Source organism: Fringilla coelebs, assembly GCF_963513975.1.
Source record: "Fringilla coelebs genome assembly, chromosome: 23".
Lineage (NCBI taxonomy): Eukaryota > Metazoa > Chordata > Aves > Passeriformes > Fringillidae > Fringilla > Fringilla coelebs.
The window spans coordinates 5,866,692-5,892,765 of NC_140049.1; the positions used below are offsets into that span (position 1 = coordinate 5,866,692).

The 26,074-nt window shown below is 44.5% G+C and overlaps 1 protein-coding gene across 1 annotated transcript in view; it reads left to right on the forward strand.

Moving 5' to 3' along the window:
- LZTR1 (leucine zipper like post translational regulator 1) overlaps nt 1–26,074 on the forward strand; it is a 36,031-nt gene that overhangs the window by 4,852 nt on the left and 5,105 nt on the right. The window contains exons 7-18 of the mRNA XM_084220708.1: nt 97–154; nt 698–837; nt 1,013–1,214; nt 15,227–15,337; nt 16,491–16,583; nt 17,479–17,574; nt 18,618–18,801; nt 20,635–20,804; nt 22,604–22,760; nt 24,045–24,171; nt 25,240–25,389; nt 25,604–25,709. Of these exons, the coding sequence (XP_084076834.1) occupies nt 97–154; nt 698–837; nt 1,013–1,214; nt 15,227–15,337; nt 16,491–16,583; nt 17,479–17,574; nt 18,618–18,801; nt 20,635–20,804; nt 22,604–22,760; nt 24,045–24,171; nt 25,240–25,389; nt 25,604–25,709 (1,594 nt within the window). The remainder of the gene's footprint in view (nt 1–96; nt 155–697; nt 838–1,012; nt 1,215–15,226; nt 15,338–16,490; nt 16,584–17,478; nt 17,575–18,617; nt 18,802–20,634; nt 20,805–22,603; nt 22,761–24,044; nt 24,172–25,239; nt 25,390–25,603; nt 25,710–26,074) is intronic.

The window sequence follows — 26,074 nt, forward strand, 5'->3', positions numbered from 1 at the left end:
CGGAAGGAATGTTGATGAAATAGGATTTCTGCTCTTTCAACACTGTTACAAAAAATGAATTGTTTCAAATCAAGCATTTTTTGTGTCATGGCACAGATTAAATGATATGTGGACAATAGGCCTGCAGGACAGAGAGCTGACCTGCTGGGAAGAGGTAAGAAGCTTTAATTTCAACTAACACATAAAATTCTCTTTTTTGGTTTTGATGCAGAATTATTTAAAATTTCCCATGCTAGACTGCGCTGCTCTTTCTTCAGAATGTGTTTTTGATCCACAGCGAAAAGAAACAGTTCAAATTTGATTTGGTTTGGGTATTTGGAAAGCCAACTGTGTATGAAAGGGTGGTTTTTTTGCTTGTGAATCTGTGAACTGGATTTGGACTTCCCACGGGGGAGTGCTGGGACTGCATTCCTGCTCAGACTACTGACAGAGACTGGGAGCTTTGCTGGCCAGCTGACCCAAGTCCTGATCCCTGCAGTACTGGGAGCTTTAAAAACATGGCCTCTCAACTTTTTTATCCAGGGAAAATCAGGCATGTAAGCACAACAGGAGTCAATTACCTGTCGCCAGATTTACAGGGCCCATGCCATGTGCTCGCCCTGGCTACACCTGTGTCCCGTGGCCCTGCAGTGTCCTCAGCATGTGGAGTTGTGCACTGTAACAATACATTTCTGATTCTGAATTAATTACCTTTCAGATTGAACAAAGTGGTGAAATTCCTCCTTCCTGCTGTAATTTTCCCGTGGCGGTTTGCAAAGACAAGATGTTTGTTTTCTCTGGCCAGAGTGGAGCAAAGATTACCAATAATCTCTTCCAGTTTGAATTCAAGGAAAAGATGTGAGTGTAGACAGTTAAGTCGTGCAAAATCCACATAATCCTTGACTGCCTGAGTTGTGAAATGTAATACTTCAGGGCCTTGAGGGAGAATGCCGTGTCTCCTGGTGACGAAGGATAGAGTGAGAAAATTTAAAAGCATTGTAAAAACCCCCGTGTTTCCTGTTTGCTGTCGCAGCTGGACGCGGATCCCCACGGAGCACCTGCTGCGGGGCTCGCCGCCGCCGCCCCAGCGGCGATACGGGCACACCATGGTGGCCTTCGACCGGCACCTCTACGTGTTCGGCGGCGCCGCCGACAACACGCTGCCCAACGAGCTGCACTGCTACGACGTGGACTCCCAGACCTGGGAGGTCATCCAGCCCAGCCCAGACAGTGAGGTAAAACCTTCAGCTTGTGGTTTTTCCTTTATGCTCCTTCTTTTTGACTCATCTTTGCCATGGACGCTTTTTGACAGGAGCATTGGCTTTTAGCTGAATAGTAACAACTCTTTCCCACTGGTGGTTAATCAGCTCAAATATTGTGGGTAGCAGTCATTAAAAATTAGTCAGTGTTGACACATCTGAAACTTCTCTTAACACATTTTAAAGAAATACCATTAAACACTTTGATATGTGTTTCAATCATTTGTTCAGTCAAAAGCTGAACAATAATTCAGTGTGTACCAGTGGTTCTTGAAGCAGAATTCAAAACTAGATGAGGTTCGATTTATCACTATAATGCCCATGTGCATAAAATCTTATAAATTCTGTTTATACATAGAGGTGTGGCTGGCAAATAGTAATATGGAGGCTCAGAAAGGGCTGCTTTAACATGCTTTGATTAAGAAGAGATACAAATTTTAAAATATCTGGTTTTACATGGACATCAAAAGGCTGTAGACCACCGAGTGCCAAGGAAGCACTCCAAATGAGACAATATTTAAAAGAAAGAAAGATGAACATATCAATCTGTTTCTTTTGCTACTTGCTACTCATACAGGGCAGCGATTGTGTGATAAAATGTCTGTTTTTTTCTCAAAGCACACTCAGAGATCCTGTCTGGGATCAGCTTGTATTCTAGGTGGAAGTGCCAAGGGCTCACCTGGTTTCAGTGCATATTTCAGGTCATGTAAGTGAGGATCATTTCATCCCAGAACGCACAAGCAGTTGTTCCCTGAAGCCCATACCAGTGTGTGTAATTCCTGGCTTTGGAACAGCAGCATTCATTGTGTTTATTAATGTGAATAGATTTTACCTTAAGCCATGTTAAGATACTGCAGCTGAGGTCACAGTGGGTGTGGGGTATGAGCTGCTCTGCAGGAGGAGATGCTCTGTGTGTGTGTCTGCTGTGCACGCAACTGCACAGCCTGAGGTTACACCTCAGACAGCTGAGTGCTGCAGGAATTGGGGTCAGGTGCAGAGTTACTGATTTAGCCAGCACAGGTGTGACAGGACTCACCCCCAGAGCTGTGTGGGGTGTTTGGTTGTTTGTGTTTGCAGGCACAGCATTGGATGAGCTGGAGAATCCCACACACACAGAGCTTGTAATTAACCGTGCACATGGGCCTCTTTGGGAACGGTTATTTGACCAAAGTGTTTCACAGCATTTATTGCTTTACAAAGTGATTTATTGTCACATGAAATTCATAAAGCTGCTTCTTCAACTTTTTAATGCCACAGTTGCCTTCAGGACTGTAGAACCTGTTCTGTTCCTGCCACTGTTACCGTTTGACATGTGAGGATTCAGCAGGCATTGGTTCTTTGGGACACGGTTGCTTAATGCTTCCAGGAGCTCCAGAACTGCTCCTGGCAATGTTGTACACCAGCATTATTCCCCTGAGTTATCTCCTGCTAAATTTCATTTCAGATTTCAAAGGTCTTTTCTTCATGTGTCTGTAATCCCAGGTTAGTTGCCCATGTTGTGTTTTGCAGTTTCTTTCCCTGGTACAGCATCTAGAAACTGATTTGGTAGAAATGGGAGGTGAAACTGGTGCTGTTGAAACATGTGCTAGTAAATTTTCCTAAAAGACTGATTAACTGCAGAATTTTGGTGTTTCAAGTAAGTTTTAAATTATTGTGTGTCTTCTGGAGTCATAACTAGGTAATTTCTCCAAATAATTTTCCTAAAGTTTCCATGAGCTTTTGGCAAAGACTTCTAAAGGTAGCAATGAATCTGTAATACCATCCTGTTCCCTGAACACTCTGAACTTGGATTTTCCTTTTTTATCCATCTCTGTGAACAAAATTACTCATGTTAATTTGAAACAAAATAGAAGTCAGTAAGTGCAATGCTGTCTCAGCACTTGAGGGTTTCTGCTGTGTGTGAAGTGATAGCGACCTCTCTTATTGTGCAGCAGAATGACCTACCTTGACTTTTAGGGTTGGGTTTTTTCCTTTCCAATGGATGGATAGTAGAGTTTACCTTCTGCTTGCTCAGTATTATGTGGTATGATCTTAGAAATGCTGCATTACAGCTCTGCTTGACTGCACTGTGGCGAGGTTACTTTCTTACTTATGGTCATGTGATACATATCCTTAATTCTTTCTTCTCTTGGATGTTTAGCATGGAATGGGTAGAGCCTCTGGAGTCCAAAATAAGGTTTGGTGCTGATTGAGCTTTTAATTCAGTGGTGATTTTTACAGTGCATGATGAAAGATTACAGAAGAGATTGCTTATGCTGTAGGAGAGTCATTACTGCCATTCCAGTCTTGTTCTCTGGACTTGAGCTGCCCTGAGGAGCTTCTCAAGGTGATCAGGGAGTGATTTGGACTTTTCAGACCTATTCATGCCAGTAGCAGGAATAGGTGTCAGGTGGAAATTGTATGTCCTCTGCTACCCTGTTATGGCTGACACAGAAGGTGACAAGTCACACAAGGCTGAAGAATCTTGGGGTTGTTACCTGGAAAAGGTGACACAGTTTGGGCATTAATTACAGCAAAGTGGGGTGAGTACTGGGAAGGTCCTGGAGGCACCCCCTGAGCCCAGACAGCTATAGTGTATCTGCAGGTGCTGCAGGTGCCCTGGGACAGTCTGGCCTTTTCTGCATTTTGAGTAAACAGGTAGAACAAACCTGGGAATAGAACTGGCAATGGGCCTGTTGTAGTTCTCTGCCCAGAGTGCTCAGAATTCCTGGTAGTGCCTCACTGTGGGATGGAGGATGGGAAATGGCTTATTGAGAAGAAGAGGGCAAACTGAGATGGAACTGGTCAGTACGTCAAAAATAAACCAGGAGCTGTGATTTTATGCTTTAGGATGTCTCCAGAATGAATAACAAGACATCCTTGCTGAGCTACACAATTGCAGTCTGTCGCTCCTCAAACCTATATATAATACATGTACATATATATATTGTACAGAGCACACAGAGCTATTCCCCATCCTTGCTGTGAGATGATCTTCACAGCTGCAGGTTCTCCTTTTCTATGGCAGCCACAGGAATATCTTGTCTGAGTCCTTGCCTGCCTGCATAACACTGCCAAAGCTTCCAAGAAATAGATTTTTTTGTTTGCCTTGAGTTTTTCTACTGAACTCAAAATATCCTTTACTTTCTGAAGAAGGTTGGAGTGGCATAAGAAATCATCAGGCAGTAAGAGGAAAATTGCACAGTTGACAGACACGTGTGGACGTGGCAGTCATGGCTTGTGCTACAGGGAGGAGTGTTCTGCAGGGAATGACAGGAGCTCTGGGTCTGGCAGGGAGCACAGCCAGCTGTGGACACAGACCCACAAAATCCAAGGTGATGTTTGGAGCAACCACTGCCTCATAGAGGCAGGGTGTTATGTCAGGAAGTAGAAAATTCTCCCTCCTCACAGTTCCCATCATCTCCCTGTGGCTGCAGGGACTGGCGAGTCATCCATTTCTCCTGAAGTTATGAGGGAAATCTCTAAAACTTGTTCTGGGAAACATTTCAGTCTCACAATTAGGGCTTTCAAAGCCAAGAGCAATAAAAATCTCCAATTTTCAAAGCTCTTAATTTTTCTTTTAATAAGCCAAAAGGGAGGTTAATATGCTGGTAACCTTCTTGGGCTTACTTGGAGGCTCAGTTTTGGAGGTTTTTCAGACAGATTACAGTGACGTGGTTTGTGGGCAGCTGAGGAAGATTAAAAGGACTTAGTCATCCTTCTGGGGATGAGTCTGCCCCAGTCCCCCTGTGCAGAGATTAGTTACACCCCTTGAGGTACCTTCAGGCAAGAGAAACATGTTACTGTGTGCACAATGGCCCACATTCCTGCAGTGAGCCCCTTAACAAGATCTGCCTCACACGTGGGCAGGGTAGTTATCAAGGTATCATGTTCTGCTGGGAGACATAAAACTGAGCATTTCACAATCCTGGGGGAAGACTGATGCTTTGGATGTTTATAAATAATGTGCTGTGCTAAGGCTTGCATCCTTTTTAAATATGTAGGAGCTTCATACCAGTGCCCTTTGCAGGTCTGTGCTCAGTGAACTGGAGAGAGACATCTTGAAAATGTTTTTGTTTATAAGAATCTGCACATCAGAGTACCTGTAGATAATACTATTGTACAGCTCCACTTCTGTTTGTCAATTCTGTGTTCATATCCTTTCTGAGGGGTGTTCATTATTATATCCTTTTACAGTATTCTCCCAGAGAAAGCAAAATGCAAATGATGTGGATGATAGGCAGAAGGAATATTTCTGTAACTCACTCACTGGTAAGGAATTGTAACACCATGGATTTAACAACACCCGCATTAAGGTGGTGTAAAATTAAGTAACAGAAGGAGTTGAAATATGCTTTTTGACTGAGGAGCACTTACTCTGGATAAACTTATGCCACCAACCTTAAAAGACAACAGAAAGTCACAGCTTTCCTCCAATATTTACCAATTGTCCAGAGTTTTTCCAATTACTGATTACAGTAACAGTCCACTCAGGGATTTTGATTTCTTCTTTAGGTGGGTGCAAGCAGTCTGTGTTTCACTTTGGCTGTAGGATGCATTTATGAACAGAGTGTGTGGTCTGGGCTTCATGGTTTCCCTTACAGCATCCCTGGAAACAATCGCTTAAATTCCCAGTTCTTGTGGGGAGCTGAGAGAGCTCCTGGTGGTCTGAAATGGCTGGAAGTGCTGTGATATTCTTCATTCTAGAAGCTGATACAATGTAGTGTCATTAAGTAACATAAATACATGATCCTTGTGTTTATTAGTTGGATCTTGCAGTATAATATCTCCCCACGTTGGGTGTGCAAACCAGAGAGGTTCTTCAGAGAAGAATGATTGAAGATGAGAAGCCCAGTGACCAACTATGAAGGGAATTCTCTTTCAGGTGTAGGAAAATAAATCTCTGGCTTACCTGGGGAACAGAGAGTTTTTAATCTATCAGTGAAAGATAAAACAATATCCAGCCACTTCAAGTTGAAACTAGAAATATCCATACTGAAAAAGAAAGGAAAACGAATGTTTACAAATTGTAAAGAATGAGAGTAATTACTTACTGGAACATTTTATCTGGTTTTTTTTTGTAATGTCTTCATTACACTTAAACCAGGATTTGATGTTTTTTAAAAAGAATGTTTTCCTCAAAACAAGTCTAAATTTCAGTACCTCTTCACAGAAGTTTGTTAGGTTGGTGTATTCAGGAAGCCAGAGTATTATTGTTAGGATTATTGGATTTTTGAATGCACACCACATGCCAAAGAGAAGCAAATGGTTGGTCACTGGATTTCTGTCAGCTCTTGTCAGATTTCAGTATATGATCTTTTGTGACGTGTTCATTGGATTTGGCTGGAGTTTGGCTTCTTTTTCAAACTGCCTCATCCTCTCTGATTAATTATACATTAACATTGCTCTTTAAATTTGCAACTGATATATACTAAAATAATTTTAAAGGAAATAACATTTACTATTATTACAGCTGTAAATAAATTACAGACAGCCTCATACCCTGACCTTTGTGGTTATGCTGCCACGTGTTTGGATGTTGTTGTTAATAGATTTACCTTCCTGTTTCCATTCTGTGTTCTCCAGTGGATGCCAAATGGAAAAATCTCATCCTCAGTGTAGAGCACAATTGCAAAGGATGTCTATGTTGCATCCCCTGTCACTTATCATAACCAGAGCTGATAATGGTGCAAGCTTTTGTTATTATGACTTTTCTTCTGTGTGTGATGATTTAACCCAGAACTCCCCCCTGTGTTGGGCTGATCCCCCAGAGGGGCAGCAGGGCAGGGGGGATTCTGCCCCTGTGCCCTGCTCAGGTGAGACCCCACCTGCAGAGCTGCTCCAGCCCAGGGCTTCCAGCACAGGAAGGAGCTGGAGCTGCTGAAGTGAGCCCAGAGGAGGCCATGGAGCTGCTTTGAGGACTGGAGCCCCCCTGCTCTGGAACCCCTCTGGGAGAGCTGGGGATGTTCATCCTGGAGAAGAGAAGGCTCTAGGAAGAAAGAGTCCTCTTCCAGAGCCTAAAGGAGCTCCAGGAGAGCTGGAGAAGGACTTTGGACAAAGGCCTGGAGGGGAGGGACAGGACAAGGAGGGAATGGTTCCCCATTGCCAGAGGGCAGGGGTAGATGGGATTTTGGGAAGGAATTTTTGGCTGTGGGATGGTAATGCCCTGGCACAGGCTGTCCAGAGAAGCTGTGGCTGCCCCATCCCTGGAAGTGTCCAAGGTCAGGTTGGACAGGGCTTGGAGTAACCTGGGCTAGTGGATGGTGTCCCTGCCATGCAGGGATTGGAACAAGATCAGCCTTAATGTCCCTTCCCACCCAAACCATCCTGTGATTCTGTGCTTTATGCTAAGTTGTAGGTTTCTTTCTATCTTCTTTCTTCAATCCCTGACAGTCTCTTTCTGTATTAATGCTCCATATTAGGAAGTGGTGCTTACAGAGGTGATCCTCTGCTTTTCATCATGGTTAAGCTGCAATAGATCCATTTATGTTGACAGTGTAGTTATGGCAATCTCAATAAATAAACTGCAGACAAAATAGTTTTGGCTTTCTGACATTAGTATATTGTTGAAGGTTTCATGAGATGTCTTGAGAAGTCTACCACAGGAAATCTCTAAGAACAGGCTGGAATTTTTTTTCTCTCAGAAATAGAATAAGTGTTGTTGGTCCTATGTGGGGCAAAGGAATGGAAATAGCCTTTGAAGAGGTTCATTCTGTGATAGAGCTTTCATTCCCTGTTTTCTTGTCTCTACCATCAGAGGAGAAAAGTAAAAACTAAGTTTCCATCTTGGATGTAAATTAAATTTCTGTTGTAACAAGAGCACATCAGAGCTCCCAGCCCTCCCAGCCCTGCAACATGTTAAACAACAGGAGGAAGTCTTAGAATCACAAAGGCAGGTGGGTTGGAAGGACTTCCAAGGTTTTGAATCCAGCCTCATGTTCAGAGCAGGTCTGGTTGAGGCAGGCTGCTCAGGGCATTGTCCATTCCATTCCATTCCATCTCCTGGGTTGGAAATCCAGCAGTTTCTCCTGGCTTCCATCTAGTGCCTGTCCACTATCATGATCAAAGATGTTTTCCTCTCACACTAAGAAAGAACTTCCTGTGCTGATTTGAGTCTGCTGGCTCCTCTCTTCCCGCCGGGCAATTCTCTGAAGAGCAGCTCTGACTTCCCTGCAGGAAGGGGCCTCCTTTGCCTTCTCTCCTCTCATGCATCCTGTGCTCCAGCCCCTGATCACAACCTTGATGTTGGTGTCCCTCCACTGGACTTACCTGGATCAGTGCATTTCTGTACTGGGGATCCCAGAGTGCTTCAGCTGGGGACTTCAAAAGGGTGAGTAGAGGAGGACAAGTCCCATCCCTGAGCCTGCTGGAACAGCTGAGGGGCTGCTGGCTGTGCTGCCAGAGGATGCTGCTGAACCCTCTGCAGCTCCCTGTCCACCACATCTGTGCTCTGGACAGCCTGTCTCCAGTCTGTATCATTGCAGGGAATGACTGTCCTGGGGACAGGACTTGGCAGAACTTCCTGAGGCTCCCATCAGCCCATTTTCCAGCCTGGCTAAGTCCTTTGCAATATCAGCCTCCAGCATTTCAGCTGCTCCAGACAATTTGCTATCAAGCATAGACTTGCTGAGAATGCAGTGCCCTCCTATAACCCATGAAGCATTTTGAAGGGGGTGATCAGGTTAGTCAGGAAAAATATGCTCTTGGTAAATCCTTGCTGACTGGTACTACTAGTCACCTCTTTCATGTGGTACAAGTAGCTTCCAGGAAGATTTTCTCTATAACTTTCTTGGGACAGCAGTGCAGTTGCCTGGCTCATGGTTAGCTGTGTTCCCAAAGTTCATACCAGGCTAGATTTTTAAAATTAATAGGTACTTTTTGGGTTATAAACAGCACTTCGGTTACTCTTGAGTGCTTGCAGTGATAAACTGTATGACTCCATTGCCATAATCTGAAAGGAATGACAGCTTAAGGAAAGGCCCAATAAAGGAACAACAGCCTATGGAAAGGCTCAGTAAAATCCTTCAGCATTTGCCTGCTTCTCTTCATTTGTAGAGCTGCATGTCTTGAAGTTCACTCTAACATGTGTCTGTTCCAATTTTGTCTGAAAGCAGAGATTGTCTGCACCCAGCATGGGAAAACATTTTAAATCCTTAAACCTCCTTGAACCTAAAGACTATCCAAAGCTCTGTCTGTCCATCTGTTTGAGTTTGATGCTGTTGCCTGGTGTAACAGTGTGGAAACATCTCAGGTATCAACAGCTCCCAATCTCCCAGTAGTGACAGCTCATTTGGACCTTTTGTAGCTTATGGATTTCTTCCAGTTTCAGAGAAAAATAGATACTTCTTTTACCTCTTAGTTTATGTTGGTTCACCAGGTTGGTTTGTTGATGACTTTAGGTCTTATTTAATTTTGGCTTTGAGCTTTTAATGATACTGAAGGATGGAGAGGATCATTGATGTTCCTGGGTTGTGAAAGAAACTGAGCACATCATTACTGGCTTTTGAGTTCAGTGCAACAATTTCCTTCCATAATACCTGCTCATTCATATCTGAGTGTGAGGAAAATTAACATTTACACAGTTATAAATCTATTCTGTAAATGTAAGAAGGCTTCTGAGGAGCTGAGAGTAAGAAAGGAGAACCTTTAAACAGCTGCAGAGGATTTGATTTTAGCAATGTCCTAGTATTGCCCATAATGTTGAAATTTCTATAACAAAAAGCACTGAAGCATATTAAAATGTTGTGAGAAAGGAGTCAGAGAGAGAAGATAAGCACTGCAACAGCACAAGTAGTCACAGCCTGCAATAATAGCATAGTTAATGCATTCCTCACAGCCAAGAGAGTGAATCACACTACAAGGAGGTTGAATTTTTGTCCCTGACCCAGTTCTGCCGGCCCTCCAGAAGAGCTGGGCAAGCCATGGCTCTGTGTGTGCTGCCAGCCTGCCAGCTGAGAAAGGGCTTTACTTCATCCTCTTCTAGTGTGTGACATAAAACACAGGTTGTCACTTTGGGGTGATCCATCTGCCCTATTTTTTCATGAAGGCAAAATGTGGGAAGGCTGTCTCAGACTTGGGAATAGCTGATGGATATTCCCTCTTCACCATCCTAGCTTGTGATCTGTAACAAGAGCACATTTGCCAGCTTGCAGTGAGCAAACCCCTCAGCTTCTCATCCTCGTCCCTGGAAGTGTCCATGGCCTGGCTGCAGCCTGGGCTAGTGGAAAGTGTCTCTGTCCATGGCAGAGGGTGGAACAAGGTGAGCTTTAAGGTCCCTCCCAACCTGAGCCAGTCTCAGATTCTGTGATTTGTGAAGAGCCATTGGGAGAAAGAGAGCAGACAAAAATCAACTAGTGCAAAAGATTTCTTTGCTGTGTGTCTGTCATTGAACAAACCTTGAGAAAACCACACAGCTAAAATGTTAATGGTTCAATCACAGTGGTGGGCTCCAAACCACAGAGCTTTCTCTGGGCTAACCTTGAATGTTCTGGATATATAGGGATGGTCTTCTGGAGCTTCAGCTGCAGGGGACTGCTGCTCCATGTCCAGTCTCTCATGCTTCCCATCTATACTTTTACACACTTTTGTTTTTAAACCTTGTAACCAGGTGTTCTACCCAGCAGTGGCTTGAAAGGGTATCTACCCCAGAGGAAGTTCCCACTGTGCCCTCGAGAAAATGGGGTTTAAAAAAATTTTGGGATGTATTTGGTTTAGATTTCAGCATAGCAACCGTAAAACAAGGACCTACAGCAGACTCAGAGGTAAATAAAGAAACACTTGAAAGTGAAAAAGACTTTAAAAATGGAAATGAAACTTATTATAGGAGAGAGAAATTCCACTTTCATATATGCCTTTTCTTCTATGCTCCTTTTTTCCCCCCCTTGCAATTTCTCATGAGCTATTTAACTTAAGCTGTAATCCAAGAACCATTTAAGCCTTGGCTCTGCATGTGCAAGTTCTAAATTGCATAGAGCAAGCTACTATTGACCCCTCAGTGGAAATGATTCATTTTGCTTCTTTCACTATTTAATTTTACTTTACATTGCTTCAACTTAATTTATTAAGGACTTCAAGCTAAGCTGAATATATTCCTGGTGAGATCAAAATTTAAATCAATGAGTTTATGAAGGGGTTTGCACAGGTATTACTGAGTTTATTTTAAAGTATATGTGCTCAGGCCCAGAGGTGATGCTCAGAGCTGTAATCTCACCTATTTGAATGATTGCTGGGTGCTCTGGCACAGGGAGAGGCAGCTTTAATGCCCAGTTTTGGGAGTCAGATTAGAAGCCTGATGAGCAGCACAGGACAAACTCCATTTGTGCAGCCTGGGCAGGCTACAGTGTGAGTCTGAGCACAAGAAATGAGAGGGGAAAAAAGACTGGTAAAATACTTTTACTTTGAAAAGGATGGCTTGAGTCATGCCAGCAGTGTGGAAGGGTGTACTGAAAAGGAAGCAAAGGTGACTGATGAGCTCTGCTTTTGAAAGCAAAGATTCCAGCTTGTAAAGATCCTCAGATGCAAATCTCATTAACCTTAAATAGAGAAACCACTCCAACAGATGAAACAGGGTGATGTAGCTTAGAGAGGGGTGCCAGCCCCCATCTTTGGAAGTGTCAGGATTGAATCCAGAATTTCTTCTGTCAGGCACTGTTAATAAAGTAAGAAGATCACACTGATGGAGAGGTAAGTACAGGATCTAGAGCTGACAAATACATTCAGATTGGCAGTGCCTCTTTGTCTGTGATTTTTAGCATTCCTGCATGTAACAGGAATGAGAAAGACAAATCCCTTTGGATTCACACAGGACCATCTGGAGCTGTGCCAGCAGTTGAAATTAGAATCATAGAATTACAGAACTGGCAGGGTTGGAAAAGACCTTCAAGATCATCAAGTCCAGTCATCCATCCAGCAGTGCCACATTCACCTCTAATCCATATCCCCAATGCCATGCACCCTTTGAACACTTCCAGGGATGGCAACTATCACTGCCCTGAGCAGCCTGTGCCAATGCTTACAACCCCTTTAAGGAGAAAATGTTTCCTAATATCCAACCTAAACCTCCCTGCTGCAATTTGAGCCATTTCCTCTCATCCTTTCTGACCATCCTGGCTAGCAAAGTAGATGGTATTTTGTAGCTGTTTCTTATAAACTCTGCCTGGGGTGAGTGTATTCAGCAGCTGGATTTGGCAGCCTGAGAGATCTCCCAGGGAAAAATTCAAGATAAGGGCAGGTTCTGGGTGTCTGGTATTGGTGGATCAGGAATGTGGGGACCAGAATGTCTCAGAAGCTGTTTGTGCTCCTGAGCTCTATTAACCTTTCTTTCCTCCTGAATCTTTTCTTGAGGACCCAGCTTTCCTTCCTTGCACTGGAATAAAGTTGCTGTGGCCAAATCCTTGGTCCTGGCAGGGCCAAGCATTGTTCCCCATGCAGGTGGCACCAAAATGTCACCTCTTGCAGTGTTGTCATCTCCACGTGGGGGTTTGTGCTGGCCTGAATTCTGCTCTGATTCAGTAAAACAAACACCCTGAAACTCTCAGCTGCACAATGTTTTGAGAACTGGACATGGCCTTTTCTGTTCCATGGCTGTCATTCCATGTTTTACATTTCTGTCTTTAAAAATGTGGTCTGTATATTTAGAAAGTAAAGTTGTTTGATTACTTAAGTTATTAGTAACTGCAGAGCTCTGGTTCCTTGGCTGATACCAACCATTACAAAAGAAAAATCATCATTACAGCATTCCATAGAGATTGTTGGAGTTGAATATGATGTGACTGGCAAGTACATCTTACTTGGTTAAATATTCAGGTGCTTCGTGTTTGCTTTCTGGCACCAGTTTTTTCAAAGCTGTAAGGCTTTTTGTTTGAAAAAAAAAAGTGGTTGTTAAATTCAATGGCAGCTTTAAGAAACTAAATACTAGAGAATTTTGAGAATTATTTTAATTAAAAGCAAAACTAAAATATTCTTTATTTAGAAAAAGTGGAAAATTACCTGAATAAGTCTAAAGCAGGTGGGCTGCATTTGACTCTGCTAGAACAGTTCTTTTTGTTTGGTTTTGGTCACAGTTAGCTGTGAGAAAGATGTTACAGTACAGCTAACACCAGCCTGCCCAGCTGTGTGGGAATGAGTCTTGGCAAGTAAACTTCTTACTTTGGGATGAGGGTGGAGCTCCAGTTGATGAGGGTGACAGATGTATTTTTAACCCATTATAATATGTTTGATTATTTCAATCAGTACATCTTGTTTAGGTAATGAAATTACTGCTAGGAATGAGCAGAGGCCATAGAAAATAGATTATATTTGACAGTAATCTCATCCTCTTTCAGAGAGGTATGGAAGTGGGTCCAGGCAGGGATGTACTAGCAGATCAGTGTTATTCCATAAGCCATCACAGTATTTATTAGAGCTAACTCTGAAGTTTCCTTGATAAAGTATCCGTGAAACATGCTGGATACAGAAGGCATCTTGTTCATCCACAGGAATCCAGAGGGTTTGTTAAACTGGCACAGGGAAATGTGCCTTTTCAGGTGAGCAAGCCTGTGGTTTGTACATCTGAGAAAAATACCAATGTCCTAGTTACTGACTGGGGGGTTGTCTCCTTAAAAGCCGTAGTTTGAGGAGAAGAACAAGTCATGGAAAGTGTGGTGAGTAACAGGCTAAATGAGGCTGTTGTGTGATACTGTGGTGAGAGGGCTGAATTGGTGGGAATGGGAATTGCCAGTCAGCATGCTTTCCTGGAAAATCTGCCTCTCCAGATAAACATAATCTTGTTTCATGTTTGACTTTACTGGAGTGGTGTCTATAAATATGTACAAGAAGCCAAGATTTCTTATACCAGAGGGCTTTTTATTTTCTAGGCAAAGATTTAATGAGATTTACTGCCTGGAAGATGAAAAGCCTGATCAAACTACAGGAAAAAAAAGAAGTTTCTCTCACCACTTGAAGGCTTTCTGTGAGCTCTCAGTGAGATATGCTGATGTGTTCACACACCTTTGTAGCCTCAGAAGAAATGAGTAAAAATGCTGCAGTCTGTGCTCTGCAGGAGTCATGGTGGCTTTGGCTTGTAGTGGCTCTTCAAAAATCACCCAGTGCTGCAGCTCCGAGGTGGGGTTTGTTGCAGGGATGGTGTGATCCCTCAGCCCTATAAATAGCTGCAGTGTGGGGGGCTTTTCTTTCTCTGGAGCTGGCAGGATGGAGACCAGAGCTGTGGCTCTGAGATGTCAGCACTGCCAACAGAGCTGGCACCTCAGAGCCACAGCTCTGGGCTCCTGTTTGGCACTGGACATTCCTGGGGCCTTAGCCAGATGGTTCAGCCCTTCAAGCTGTGGGGGAGGTGGGCGCTCACAGGCCTGGGGCTCAGTCCTGCTGAGGTAGATGATCATTCACCTTTCAAGTTCCTGACAGCTTTGGAATAAGCTGACAGCATTTGGAATAAGCACAGTGATCACATTTGCAGAATCTGCTTATTTCTAGAAGTATTTGTGGTGTTTATGTGGTAAATGACATTGGCTTTAATTTTGTAAATGATACATTTTGTAACTGCCATGATGGTTAGACCTGTGTAGGTACCACTATGATTAGAAGGTGCAGTGAATGGGGTGTTCTTAAATGTGACTGGACAATATGTTCTAGACACGCTAGGAAATCCTGAGGTACAGCAAATGTCAGTCGTAGGATGCAAGTGTGTGAGAGTGAGTGTTTGTGCAAGTGTGTGTGTGTGTGTGTCTGCATGTGTATGTGTGTCTGTGTGTGTGTAAGTGTGAGCCCAGGCTGCATTGGTTTGGTCAGTGCTCAATCCTCATAATGCCGAGGTGTTTGACCTCCAGTCACTTAACAGTTGGACTCAACGATCCCTGTGTGTTCCTTCCAATTCAGATATTCTGTGATTTTCCCTTTTCACTATTGATCTGTTAATAGCAGATCCTTTTTCTTGGTAGAAGAATAGGCTTTTATTTATTACCTTGCCTTTTTTGTCCTTTTCTTTCTGTTTATTCCCTATTTTCTTTCCCCAGTTACCCAGTGGGAGACTCTTCCATGCAGCAGCGGTTATCTCAGATGCTATGTACATCTTTGGTGGCACAGTGGACAATAACATCAGAAGTGGAGAGATGTACAGGTTCCAGGTAATTTGCTGATAAACATACTCACTTCCACACCAATTCCACATGAGTCCTGTTTGTGGAGTGTCAGGTTTAGCTCAGCATGAGCTCCCCGGCGTTTAGTCCATGTCCTTCTTACAGGCAGCCTCTGTATTTCAGATTTGGCTTTCAAAGGTCAATGTGTGTCTTTAAAATCTTTTGAGAAATGCTATTTGGACAGACATTTTGGTAAGGTCAAGCCCTCTAGTCCCTTCTGAAGTCCTACAGAGATCATGACAATTTTGACAAATCATTGGAAAGTGTAGCAGATGGGATTTGCTATATTATTTCATTAAAACTGGCTATTCCTCTTCATGTGCTGTCCTGTTCAGGGCTCTGGGGCAGAGTGTTTTGTATTGCGGTTTTATCTCCATGAATCTCTCCCACTCCCATCTGACAGAAGTATGGGAATTGAAATTTTTAAATTCAGGATACTCACACTAGATTAAATCCCACATACAGTCAAGTTGATTTTTATTGCATGGCACCCTCAGACAAGTCCTGAGAGCAGGTGGACTCCCAGCCTCTGAATCCTCATATGTGGAAGTTGTGATGAGACTCAGTTCTTCCGTGTTACACTGTGTTATGTGTCCTTAACCTCACTGTGGGTGAGGCCCTTGTGTGTGTTTGGTTTGCTTGTGACATTCTACTTTATGTGCTACACTGAGGCTGAGTAACAAAATCCAGTGATAGTAGATGTAACCTTGGCACTTTTGGTTATAGAATCATAGAATCAGGGATCTCCTGGGCTGGAAGGACCCACAGGGACCATCCAGTCCAACCCCTGCCCTGCACAGACACCCCAACAGTCCCACCCTGGGCATCCCTGGCAGTGCTGCCCAAACACTCCTGGAGCTCTGGCAGCCTCAGGGCTGTGCCCATTCCCTGGGGAGCCTGGGCAGTGCCAGCACCCTCTGGGGAAGAGCCTAAATCTCCTCTGACACAGCTCCAGCCCTTCCTTGGGTCCTGTCCCACATTGAGCAGAGATTGAAGCTGTCCCTCCATTGCCCCTTGTGAGGAAGCTGCAGACCCTGAGGGGATCTGACCTCAGGCTCCTCTGCTTCAAAGTGATGTGAGATTTGAAGTTTATGTAGCCACTGAAATTAATTCTGTCTTCTGTTGGGTTTTATTTTTTTAGTTTTCTTGTTACCCTAAATGCACTCTCCATGAAGACTATGGAAGACTGTGGGAAAACAGACAGTTCAGTGACTTGGAGTTTGTTTTGGGAGAGGTGAGTAGAATTTATTGGAGAGGTGCCAATGGGGGTGTTACTGTGTGTGTGGTGTGTTTGCTGGGAAAAAGCAAATTGTGCAGTGGTTGTGCCAGAAACCCTGGGAATGAATCACTGGTGAACTGTCTGCTTGGTTTAGTAAGTTTCACTGATCCAGATAAATTTTTAAAGCTGCAATGGAGAAGAAACTTTTAAACTGAGAAGATATGTGGGTCACTGACTTAACCTGAATTTATGGAAGCATGTTATACAGAGTTGCAATATGAAAATTTACCAATGACCTCTGTACTCCCAGGTCCCAGTTGCCTCCTAGGAAGGCAGGTCAGGGTTTTGCAAACCCATTATCATTTCAAGAGACATTTTTAATTACTGAAATAAAAGAATGAGAAAAAGCAGTACAGGGGAATGGTTCTCTAGTAATGCAAACAGTTAAAACATTTAACAGAGAACAGGTTTTCAGATATAAACAGGAGAAATTTGAACTTACCTGCATTCCTTTTGGAAAAAGTCAGAAAAAGCTTTGCAAAGCTCAGAGAAGAAATCCTTAACAACAGGTGAAATAAATTATGGCGAACAATAGCAAAAACTCTACTGTTATTTTGAAAAGGGAAATTTAAAACAGAAAATCAGATGCAAGAATAAAAAGCACTATATGTGACACAGCAGCTTTCACTCAGTGAATGTGACACAGGCTCTTTCCCAAATGGTGTTTGCCATTAGCCTTTGGGGATATAGGTGTTGAATTTCATCTGTATGTGCAGAGCAGATGTAAGGCTGCCTTTAACTTGAAATGTGTCATAACCTGGGGTTCAGCCTGGGTTTCTGTGACTTCTGCCCTCTGCCATGACCATGTGATTTGGGGATAGAAGCTGAATGTGATTTTTGCCTTTGGCAGAAGGAGGAGCGAGTCCGAGGGCACACTGCGATCGTCACTGCTCGCTGCAAGTGGCTGAAAAAGAAAATCATGCAGGCCAGGGAGAGGGTGAAACAGGTGAGTATTTTGTAGCAAGGTAAGGCTCATTCTGCCCAGCTTTGGGAATAAGGTTGTCAGGAGAAAAGTAGTATCTGTTGAGACAGCTGGAGGACAGGAGCAGTGTCTGATGCTAAGGTGCTCTTGAGCAAGTAAAATAAAGAAGATCATTAGTATTAACTAAGGCTACTGGATGTGTATCAGGAGTGCAACGTGGAGGAGCCAGAGTTAATCCAGTTATCTGGATTTGACAGTGTGGTTCTTGGAAGCTCTTGCAGCTGTCTGAGGTCTAATCTTGTGGAATGCCCCAGAGAGGTGTGTGTGCCCTTCCCTGTGGGGGTGGTGAGAGCCGTGTCATGGGGATGGCCCACAAGATCAGACAGATTAGAGGGAAGAAAGGCAATGCTAAGGGTTTCAGCTGTCTCTGTTCCCTTAACCTTTGTATTTTTTTTTACTTTTTCCAGAGGTGAAAGTATGGTGCCTTCTAATCATTGTCTATTAATTTTGACTATTTCCATCTTTTCAGCAGCAAACATTTAATGGCTTTTGGGGAGGTAGTAGCACACAGTCTGCAGTAAGATGTGGATGCCTCACTGCCCCCCATTTAATTGTTTTGCTACTGGAAAGGCTGTGGGAAAAGGCTGTCAAAGTGAAACTTGAAGTAACAGTGCTTTAAAATACTTCTGTGCAGCAGTTTGTGCTCTGCCTCTGCAAGGCAGGGTTTGTGGAATCTACTCCCACCTGTCCCTCCTTCACAGAGTGAGGCTGTCCCTGCTGTGGGTAGAAATGTGAGTTCAGTGCAGTTCATTCCCCCCTTGCTCTGATGTCCTGCTTCTGACCTGTATCCAGGAGCTTGCTTGTGTTCTCATCCATGTGTGTCCCAGGATATGGAACAGTAAGTCTAAGACATGAATTCCTTGTTATCTTCAAGATAATCCTGAAGCTAAAGTGATCCCAAGTCTTGAAGAATGTGGAGTAAGGAGAAGGATCCTCTGGTTTGGCGGTAACTTGTGTGAACTGGCACAGGCTTGTGCCATGTTTGGGTGGTTTTTCTGTTTCATTAGAAATCAAAGCAAGACATTGAAGAGGAGGGACACAGCACGTGCCAGAAGGATGGGATTGGTGGGAATGTCAAGCTGTGCCGACTGCAGCCGCTGCTGGAAGTGCCCATCCGAGAGGCCGAGGCGCAGCCCTTTGAGGTGCTCATGCAGTTCCTGTACACAGATAAGATCAAGTATCCCCGCAAAGGTAGGGCAGCAGGCTGAACCCACACTGGCACTAGGGAGGGGAGGGGGGCAAACGTGTTCAGAAACAGCAGGATCCAGCCTTTGCAGGTGATCAGTCCTGTGCTGAGCGCTTCATTACTAACCTGAGATTAAACAAAAAGCAGATTTTTATCAGAGAGTATTAACTATGCTTTCCCCCCCCCAATTCCCCTAATTCTTTTCAAATATCAAGGAAGAACAAGTTCTTGATCATTCCAAAAGGTGTAAAAAGCCCCAAACAAACAAAAATATTGTGGTATTTTGAACATCACAGCATCCTGCTTGGAAAGGCCATGTATATTATCCTGGCTTGGTTTATTTCCTTTTTCTGATATTGTTTTGATCCATTTTAAACTGAGCCCACACAGAGAGGTGTGCAAGCCAGTATTTATCACCTGTTAAAAATCCAATCTGAAGGAATGCCTCAAGAAAGGAAAAATCCTTTTGGTGCATTGGTTGAAGTTCTCTGAGTTAAAAACACTTGTGGCTGGGGAAGTAACAGCCAGAGATCTCACAGCTTCCACACAGGGAATCCAGCTCCTGGCTGTGTGAGTGGTGAGGGCTGTGGGCAATGGGAGGGAGGCTGGATACAACTGGATACAGTGAGGAACTCCAGCTGCTGGGGCTGGGGAAGCTGCAGCCATGGGGCCTGGAGAAGTACAGTGAGGTACAGCTGTCCTAGCACTGAACTTTGCTTCAGCTTCACTCCAAGAGCTTCACTTTCTGCAAAGATAATGGAAAAAAGTGATACATGTCCCTTTGTGCCAAGGCTCTCCCGGTGAGGAGGCCTATCTGAGAATGATCCCGCTGACTGGGGGTGGGAAACTGCTCCCTGGATTCTGCTGACATTGCCAAATCCTGCTCCCAGCCATTCACTGATCCTCAGTACCTTCACCTTGAGACAGGCTCAGGCCAAGGGAAGGCTGGGACCCCGGAGCTCTTCCCATTGTTACAGGCTTCTCAGGCAGCCTGCCCCTCTTCCCCAGCCCCTGAGGGTTTCTCCCTGGAGCTGGGATCCTCCATGGGCCCTGCCCTTCTGCTGGGATCCTCCATGGGCCCTACTCTGCCCATTTGTATTCCTGGTGGCTCCTCTCAGCTCAGAGAGCAGCACCCTGGGGAGCCATCCAGAGGCTGAGCTAATGGAATTGGGCATGCTCATCAAATGGGATTTTCCAATTAGACACAGGGAAGGCACGTGACATGGGAGAGGGCTTTTCTCTATTAAAAGGTAGTTGGAGCAGATGGGCAGAGATCTCCTGTGAGGAAAGCAAAGGCCATGGGGGATTATTCCTTGAGTCGGTGTCCCAGTAGCCCCATTGCAGTGGCCTGCAAGGGTCTCCTCTGCCCTCTCTCACTTGAGCCCCTGTAGACCAGGTCTGTGCAGGCTGAAGCACACAGTGAAAGCACAGAGTACCTTCATCAGGGTCTGTCAGAATCAGGGAGCTGATTGTTAATACTGTGTAAAACCCAAGGACTCTGGCAGTGCTGTTGGCACTGTGGTCATTGAGCTGCAAGCTCTGGGCCTTGTCAGGGATTTTAGAGAATCACTTCACTTTCTTTGGAGGGTTTAAAAAAATTGTGGTCCAGATTGTCACAAAATCTTTGTCTTTTGCATGCTTCAAATTTGAACCTCCTCTTCTAAGTATTGATTCAGATTTTATCTAACCAGGAATGGACTTCTTAGCTCTATAAAAATACTCCAGACACTGCCTCTTCTACTATTCCAACTGCTCCAGTTGATATAAAACATACTTTCAGAAGGGTTCTTCTCTTTGTTCTGTGAGCTCTCCAGCAGTTCTTCCTCTTGCAATTTCAGGTCATGTGCAGGATGTGTTACTCATTATGGATGTGTACAAGCTGGCCTTAAACTTCAAGCTCTCTCGGCTGGAACAGCTCTGCCTTCAGTATATCGAAGCATCTGTAGATCTGCAGAATGTGCTCATTGTGTGTGAGAATGCTAACAAGCTTCAGCTGGATCAGCTAAAGGTAATCACATTCTGCATACAAAGTAACTGAAAAGAAATTAATAAGAAAATTATGTAATTAACATTTGGCCAAAGGTATCAGCTTTTGCAAATTCATCATTCCTTTAATTGCAGTTGCTTGAGTATATTTAGCATGGCTTGTCCTACAGTGGCCTGTGATATTATGTAGGCTTTTTCAATACATGCTCAGTATTTTTGCATATCTGCTTTGTAGAATGTCAAGGACAAAGTGACTTTGGCTCTTCATCAGTTCACTCTTGCTGCAGCAAGATGGAACCAGTGCATTTCCTGGTCTTGCTGTGTTATATATACTGACACTGCAGATAGGTTCTATCATTTTCTAGACAGAAAAACTAAGCTCTGTTCTCAGGCCTTTGTGCTGAAAAACAAAATGTGCCAGTGATTCTGTCTCTGTGGTGGGTGAGAGGCTTTTGGGTGTTAGGTGACAATCAGGGTAGAGTTGACCCCTGGCTGCAGCCCGAGAGGTGCTGGCTGTGCTGATCCCAGAGCAGTACCCAGAGCCAGTTCTGCTGAACCTGCAGGGAAGCAACTCCTGCCCCAGTCCCAGAGCCACAGCAGGACTGTGCAGTGCTTTCTGAGGATGTTCAGCCTGTGCACACCAATGACCATAGTGCTGGTGGCTGCAAGCACAGAGAGGCTGCAGAAAGCAGTGTGCACCAGCACTTCCTCAGGCACTGTGTGTGCACTGGATTTGGGAGAGGAAATGCCTCCAGGAGGAAGCAGCAGGGCCAGCAGCAAGTATGTAAATGCTGACACAGCCTTTGGTGCATGGCATCACGGTGCCATCAGCTGCCCAGAAGCTCACTGGTGGATCTGGTGCCCCCACCTGCTCTGTCACCTCTGGAGTGACAGAAGCTCTTGCACATGGCTCCAGTCAGGCAGAATCACCCTGAGCTGGCATCCTGTCTGCTCAGGTGCTCATTAGTCCTCATGGGTGGGTCCTCTGTAGAAAGCTGTCCTTTCTGGAATCCCAGTCATGATTTAAAATGTTTCACAGGAGAGTCCTGACAGATACCTTTGGATCCCAGGTGGAATAAACTGCCAGAAACAGACAGTAGAAATGATTCTTTGGGTTAGCTTGTACCCATCTTACGGTGAGCTGGTGTAGATTGTATTTATTGCTTATAAAAGTGGAATGAGGGGAAGCCTTGGTTCATACTGGGAAATAAAGTGCCCTTTTCTTGTCTCTAACTGTTTAGCATTAGGTCTGGTTCATTTATCACCTTTTCACCACATTGATTTTTGTAAGAAGTTTATTACACAAGGGCCTTCCTGAGCTCTTGAACTCTTTGCTGCTTTTATGGAAAAGGTTCAGGCAAAACCCACACAAGGAATCCTGTAAGCTCTTTGGACCCTGGATGGAGAGTGTCAAGACTTAAGATCTTTTCACCCTTTTAATTAACTTTTGGCATCTAATTATGTTAAAAGTTATTATGAGGTAGCAACCAATCTTCATTATCTCCATGAAGTTTTCAGGATCTCCTGAGATTCCTGTTTTAGAAAGCTTTGGAGCAGTTCAGTGGGCAGTTAATCTCTTCCTTGTTAATATTTCTAGTCAAATTTTTCTAGATGCTTAGAACTGTCCTGAATTTTCTGTTCAAGGAGGAGCCTAAAAGGTCTTTTAGGAAGGATGAGGATATCACTGTTGGATAGTTCCAGCTGCAGGATCCCTGTGGAGGTTCAAAGGAAAAGATGGTTGATGTAAGATTTATGGGATGCTCTAAGATGACTTCAAACAATAAACCATCAGTGTCTTAATTAATATTGTGTATTTTTAAGGAACATTGCCTGAACTTCGTCGTGAAGGAGTCCCATTTTAATCAAGTCATAATGATGAAGGAGTTTGAGCATCTTTCTTCATCCCTCATTGTGGAGATTGTCCGGAGGAAGCAGCAGCCTCCTGTCCGAACCCACTCTGACCAGCCGCTCGACATCGGTACCCTCCCTGCTCTGTGGAGTCATTCCAGCTGCTGCTTTGGCTTTGCTAATGGCTTGTTTGCCCTGGGGAGGTGTGTGGGAAGCAGCCCCCTGCAGCCCAGCAGTTCCCAGCTGGGATAATTGCTCAGGCTCTCTCCTGGACTGAGATGGAGCATAAGAGTTCTGTTCCCAGTGAGGTTCAATCAGAATGGTGTCCCATCCATGTACATGGGGTCGTGTTCTTGCAGTGAACCGTCCTGATCCTGTTCAGAGACACGAGAGAAGGAGCAGAAGGATGTAAAGAATGATCCAAAAGAGGCAGTGGACGGTCACTGTAAGTGGCTGAAGGGTGACAAAGCTGAGCAGGGAAACAGGCTGCTTGAAGGTGTTCACCAAGGAGCAGCAGGAGGAAGGATCTTGTGAATGAGGCACTGCTCTGTGTGCCTGTGTGAAAGGAACAGGAGATAGGGAGGAGAAGAGAAAGATGTGATTTACAGCTTTATTGTGAAATTCATCAGGAGCTGATTTGGGACTAGTCTTACTCAACATTTTAACATCCTGACACACAACACAAGGAATGTAATAATGAAATTTTTGAAGGCCACAAAGTTCAGAGGCATTGGCACTGTTGGTATGGAGTGCTGCACAAAAATAATTGGGAACTGAAGAGAAGGAGGCTTGTCCTGGAAGGTCAAGTAGAAAGGCTTTGACTGGCATTTGTCCCAGGGGGGTGAGGTGCACTGGCTGGGAAGGTGGCACAGCCAGTTCTGTATCCAGAGCTAGAATGGTGTGAGAGACCCAAACATTAAAAATTGAAAGATGAACTTCAAAAATATGAGTGAGTCTGGAGCAGACTTGGATGTGCTAAATTCTCAGTTGTGTATTTACAAAGGTTGATTAAAATTTTGGATAAACGAAGCCTTTGTTACTGATGTGGGAAAGATTTTTCATTGAGACATGGAATTTTACATTCCTTGTGGTTGGAAATAGTGCAAAGGGAGGGGAAAAATCAGCTTTCATATCTGTAGAGAGTACCTGTCAGTGTGGCCACAGCTGGAGTCTGTCAGTGGCAGAAAGCAGAGCTGACACGTTTGGTTCTGGGAGGGGCAGTAGGGAATCAGCTGTGGTGGGGAAGGACGAAACTCATTTTGCTCCAAGATTATGAGGAAGGACTTGACTCAAATTCACAGTGAGAATCCCAAAGAAAAGAGGGCCTGGGGCTCTGGCTTGGCCATGTGTTAGTTGGATAGTACCTGGTCACCTGGTGACTATCATGTCTTTATTTCATTCTGTTTAATTTCAGGAACATCTTTAATTCAGGACATGAAGGCTTACCTGGAAGGAGCTGGCACTGAGTTCTGTGATATCATCCTGCTCCTGGACGGGCACCCACGGCCAGCCCACAAAGCCATCCTGGCAGCTCGCTCCAGGTGAGCCCTGCACCCAGGCTGTGTGTGAAGGACAGTGCAGGGCTGGGCAGCCTGTGCTCAGCTGGCTTGGTTCAGAAGACAGGGAGGAACTTAAATCTGCATGAAGTGCTAAGATGCAGCTTTGCTCAGAGTGTAATAAGCCTTTAAGCAGCAGTGATTAAATTTTTTTTTTTCCATTTGATACCCAGCAGGGAAAGATGGGAAGAAATTAGAACTGCAGAGATTCTGCAGAGGGTGTGTGAGAAGCTGCACTGCAAGACAAAGCATCTGTAAAATCACAGGAAGGGAAAAGGGGTGGAAAGCATAAGGTGGTTTCAGTGAAGTGGAAAGCAACAGATGTCCACTGAGGTCAGAAGGAGCCTTCTGACAGTGAACAATTTTATCATGTGGAACTTGAATTTCTTTCTCCCTTTCTGATATTTAAGACTGGCTATGAATAAACATAACAAAAAATGGTGCATGACAGAGACTAGAGTGTTCTCATGCTTTATGCAGAGAAAGGAGTCCACCCTGCTGATGGTGGGACTGTTCTCCCTCCTCAGGGCGTGGGTGAAGTGGATTTGTCCTGCACTTGTGTGTTCTGTGGACCTGCACCTTATGTTCCACCAAGCATTAAGGGTTCACGTAAAATTTCTATTTCAAATACCGTCTCAATTTTTTTCCCAGAAAAAGCCCTAACAATATTCAGTATTAGTTAGTGTGGTATTTTACCAGAAGCATTTCACAGCTCTTAAAACAGTCCTGATGATTGGCAGCCTGTAGATACCAAGGAAATTCATAATGCTTTAAGCTCTCTGCTGGGTCTTATGCAAATTAGAGAAAAAATCAAAGCACCATGTGTCCTAATTTTCAAGAAACAGACAAATTTCAGGTAGTTCTGATGGTAATTAGGGGGATTATATTTGGAGTTTCACTGGCAGACATACATGAAAAAATAAATGAGCGGTGTTTTTGTCACTTGAATTTGTTGCTTTGGAAGCTGCAGTTCTGAATAGCAGCCTTTGAACAATACTGGGTTAAACCATCTGTCTGCAGAATGTGTTATATCAGTTTTATTTCTCTTTCCAGTTACTTTGAAGCCATGTTTCGTTCATTCATGCCAGAAGATGGGCAAGTGAACATTTCTATAGGTGAAATGGTTCCCAGCAAGCAAGCATTCGAGTCCATGCTTAGATACATCTATTATGGAGAAGTGAACATGCCTCCTGAGGACTCCCTGTATCCTTAGACATTCCAAGGAATTGGAAGATGTGTCTGAGTGCATGCCCAGCAGGTCACCTTCCTGTTAGCTTTGGTTTGCCTGGCACAGCTTGGGAGGGTGGTCTGTTGGGGGGCCACCAGCAGGCTCTGCACTCCCACTCCTCCCAGGGGTTTGTTTGCCATCAGTGCTCTCACCTTCTCTTTCTGGTTTATTCCTCAATGGAATGAACAGATACCTCTTTGCAGCACCTTACTATTATGGCTTCTCCAACAACAGGCTCCAGGCCTACTGTAAGCAGAACCTGGAAATGAATGTCACAGTGGAGAATGTGCTCCAGGTAATTGTCCCCAAGCACTGCAGTCAGTCACTTAGAGGAAAAGGGGGCTGGTCAGGTGGGTACCCCCAGTGCCAGGTCACTGACACTGCCCAGACCTTTCCAGTGGCAGTGGCCCTGTGTGATGACATGTGTGGGAGCTCAGCCTTCAGCAGCATTGTTCCTTGCCTGATAGTGTCACTTCTGTTCCTGTGCTGCAGGGTTCAGCAGGTGCTGCTCACCTGGCTCCTCCTGAGCTCTTACTCCCTGTTACAGTACTGTGTTCCTAAGGGTCTTCTGGAGATGAACACGTGCTCAGCACTCAGCTGTAAACCCTTTTTGGCAGACATTTGTTCCAGGGCAAATGGTGCTGTGCAGGTGACAGACTT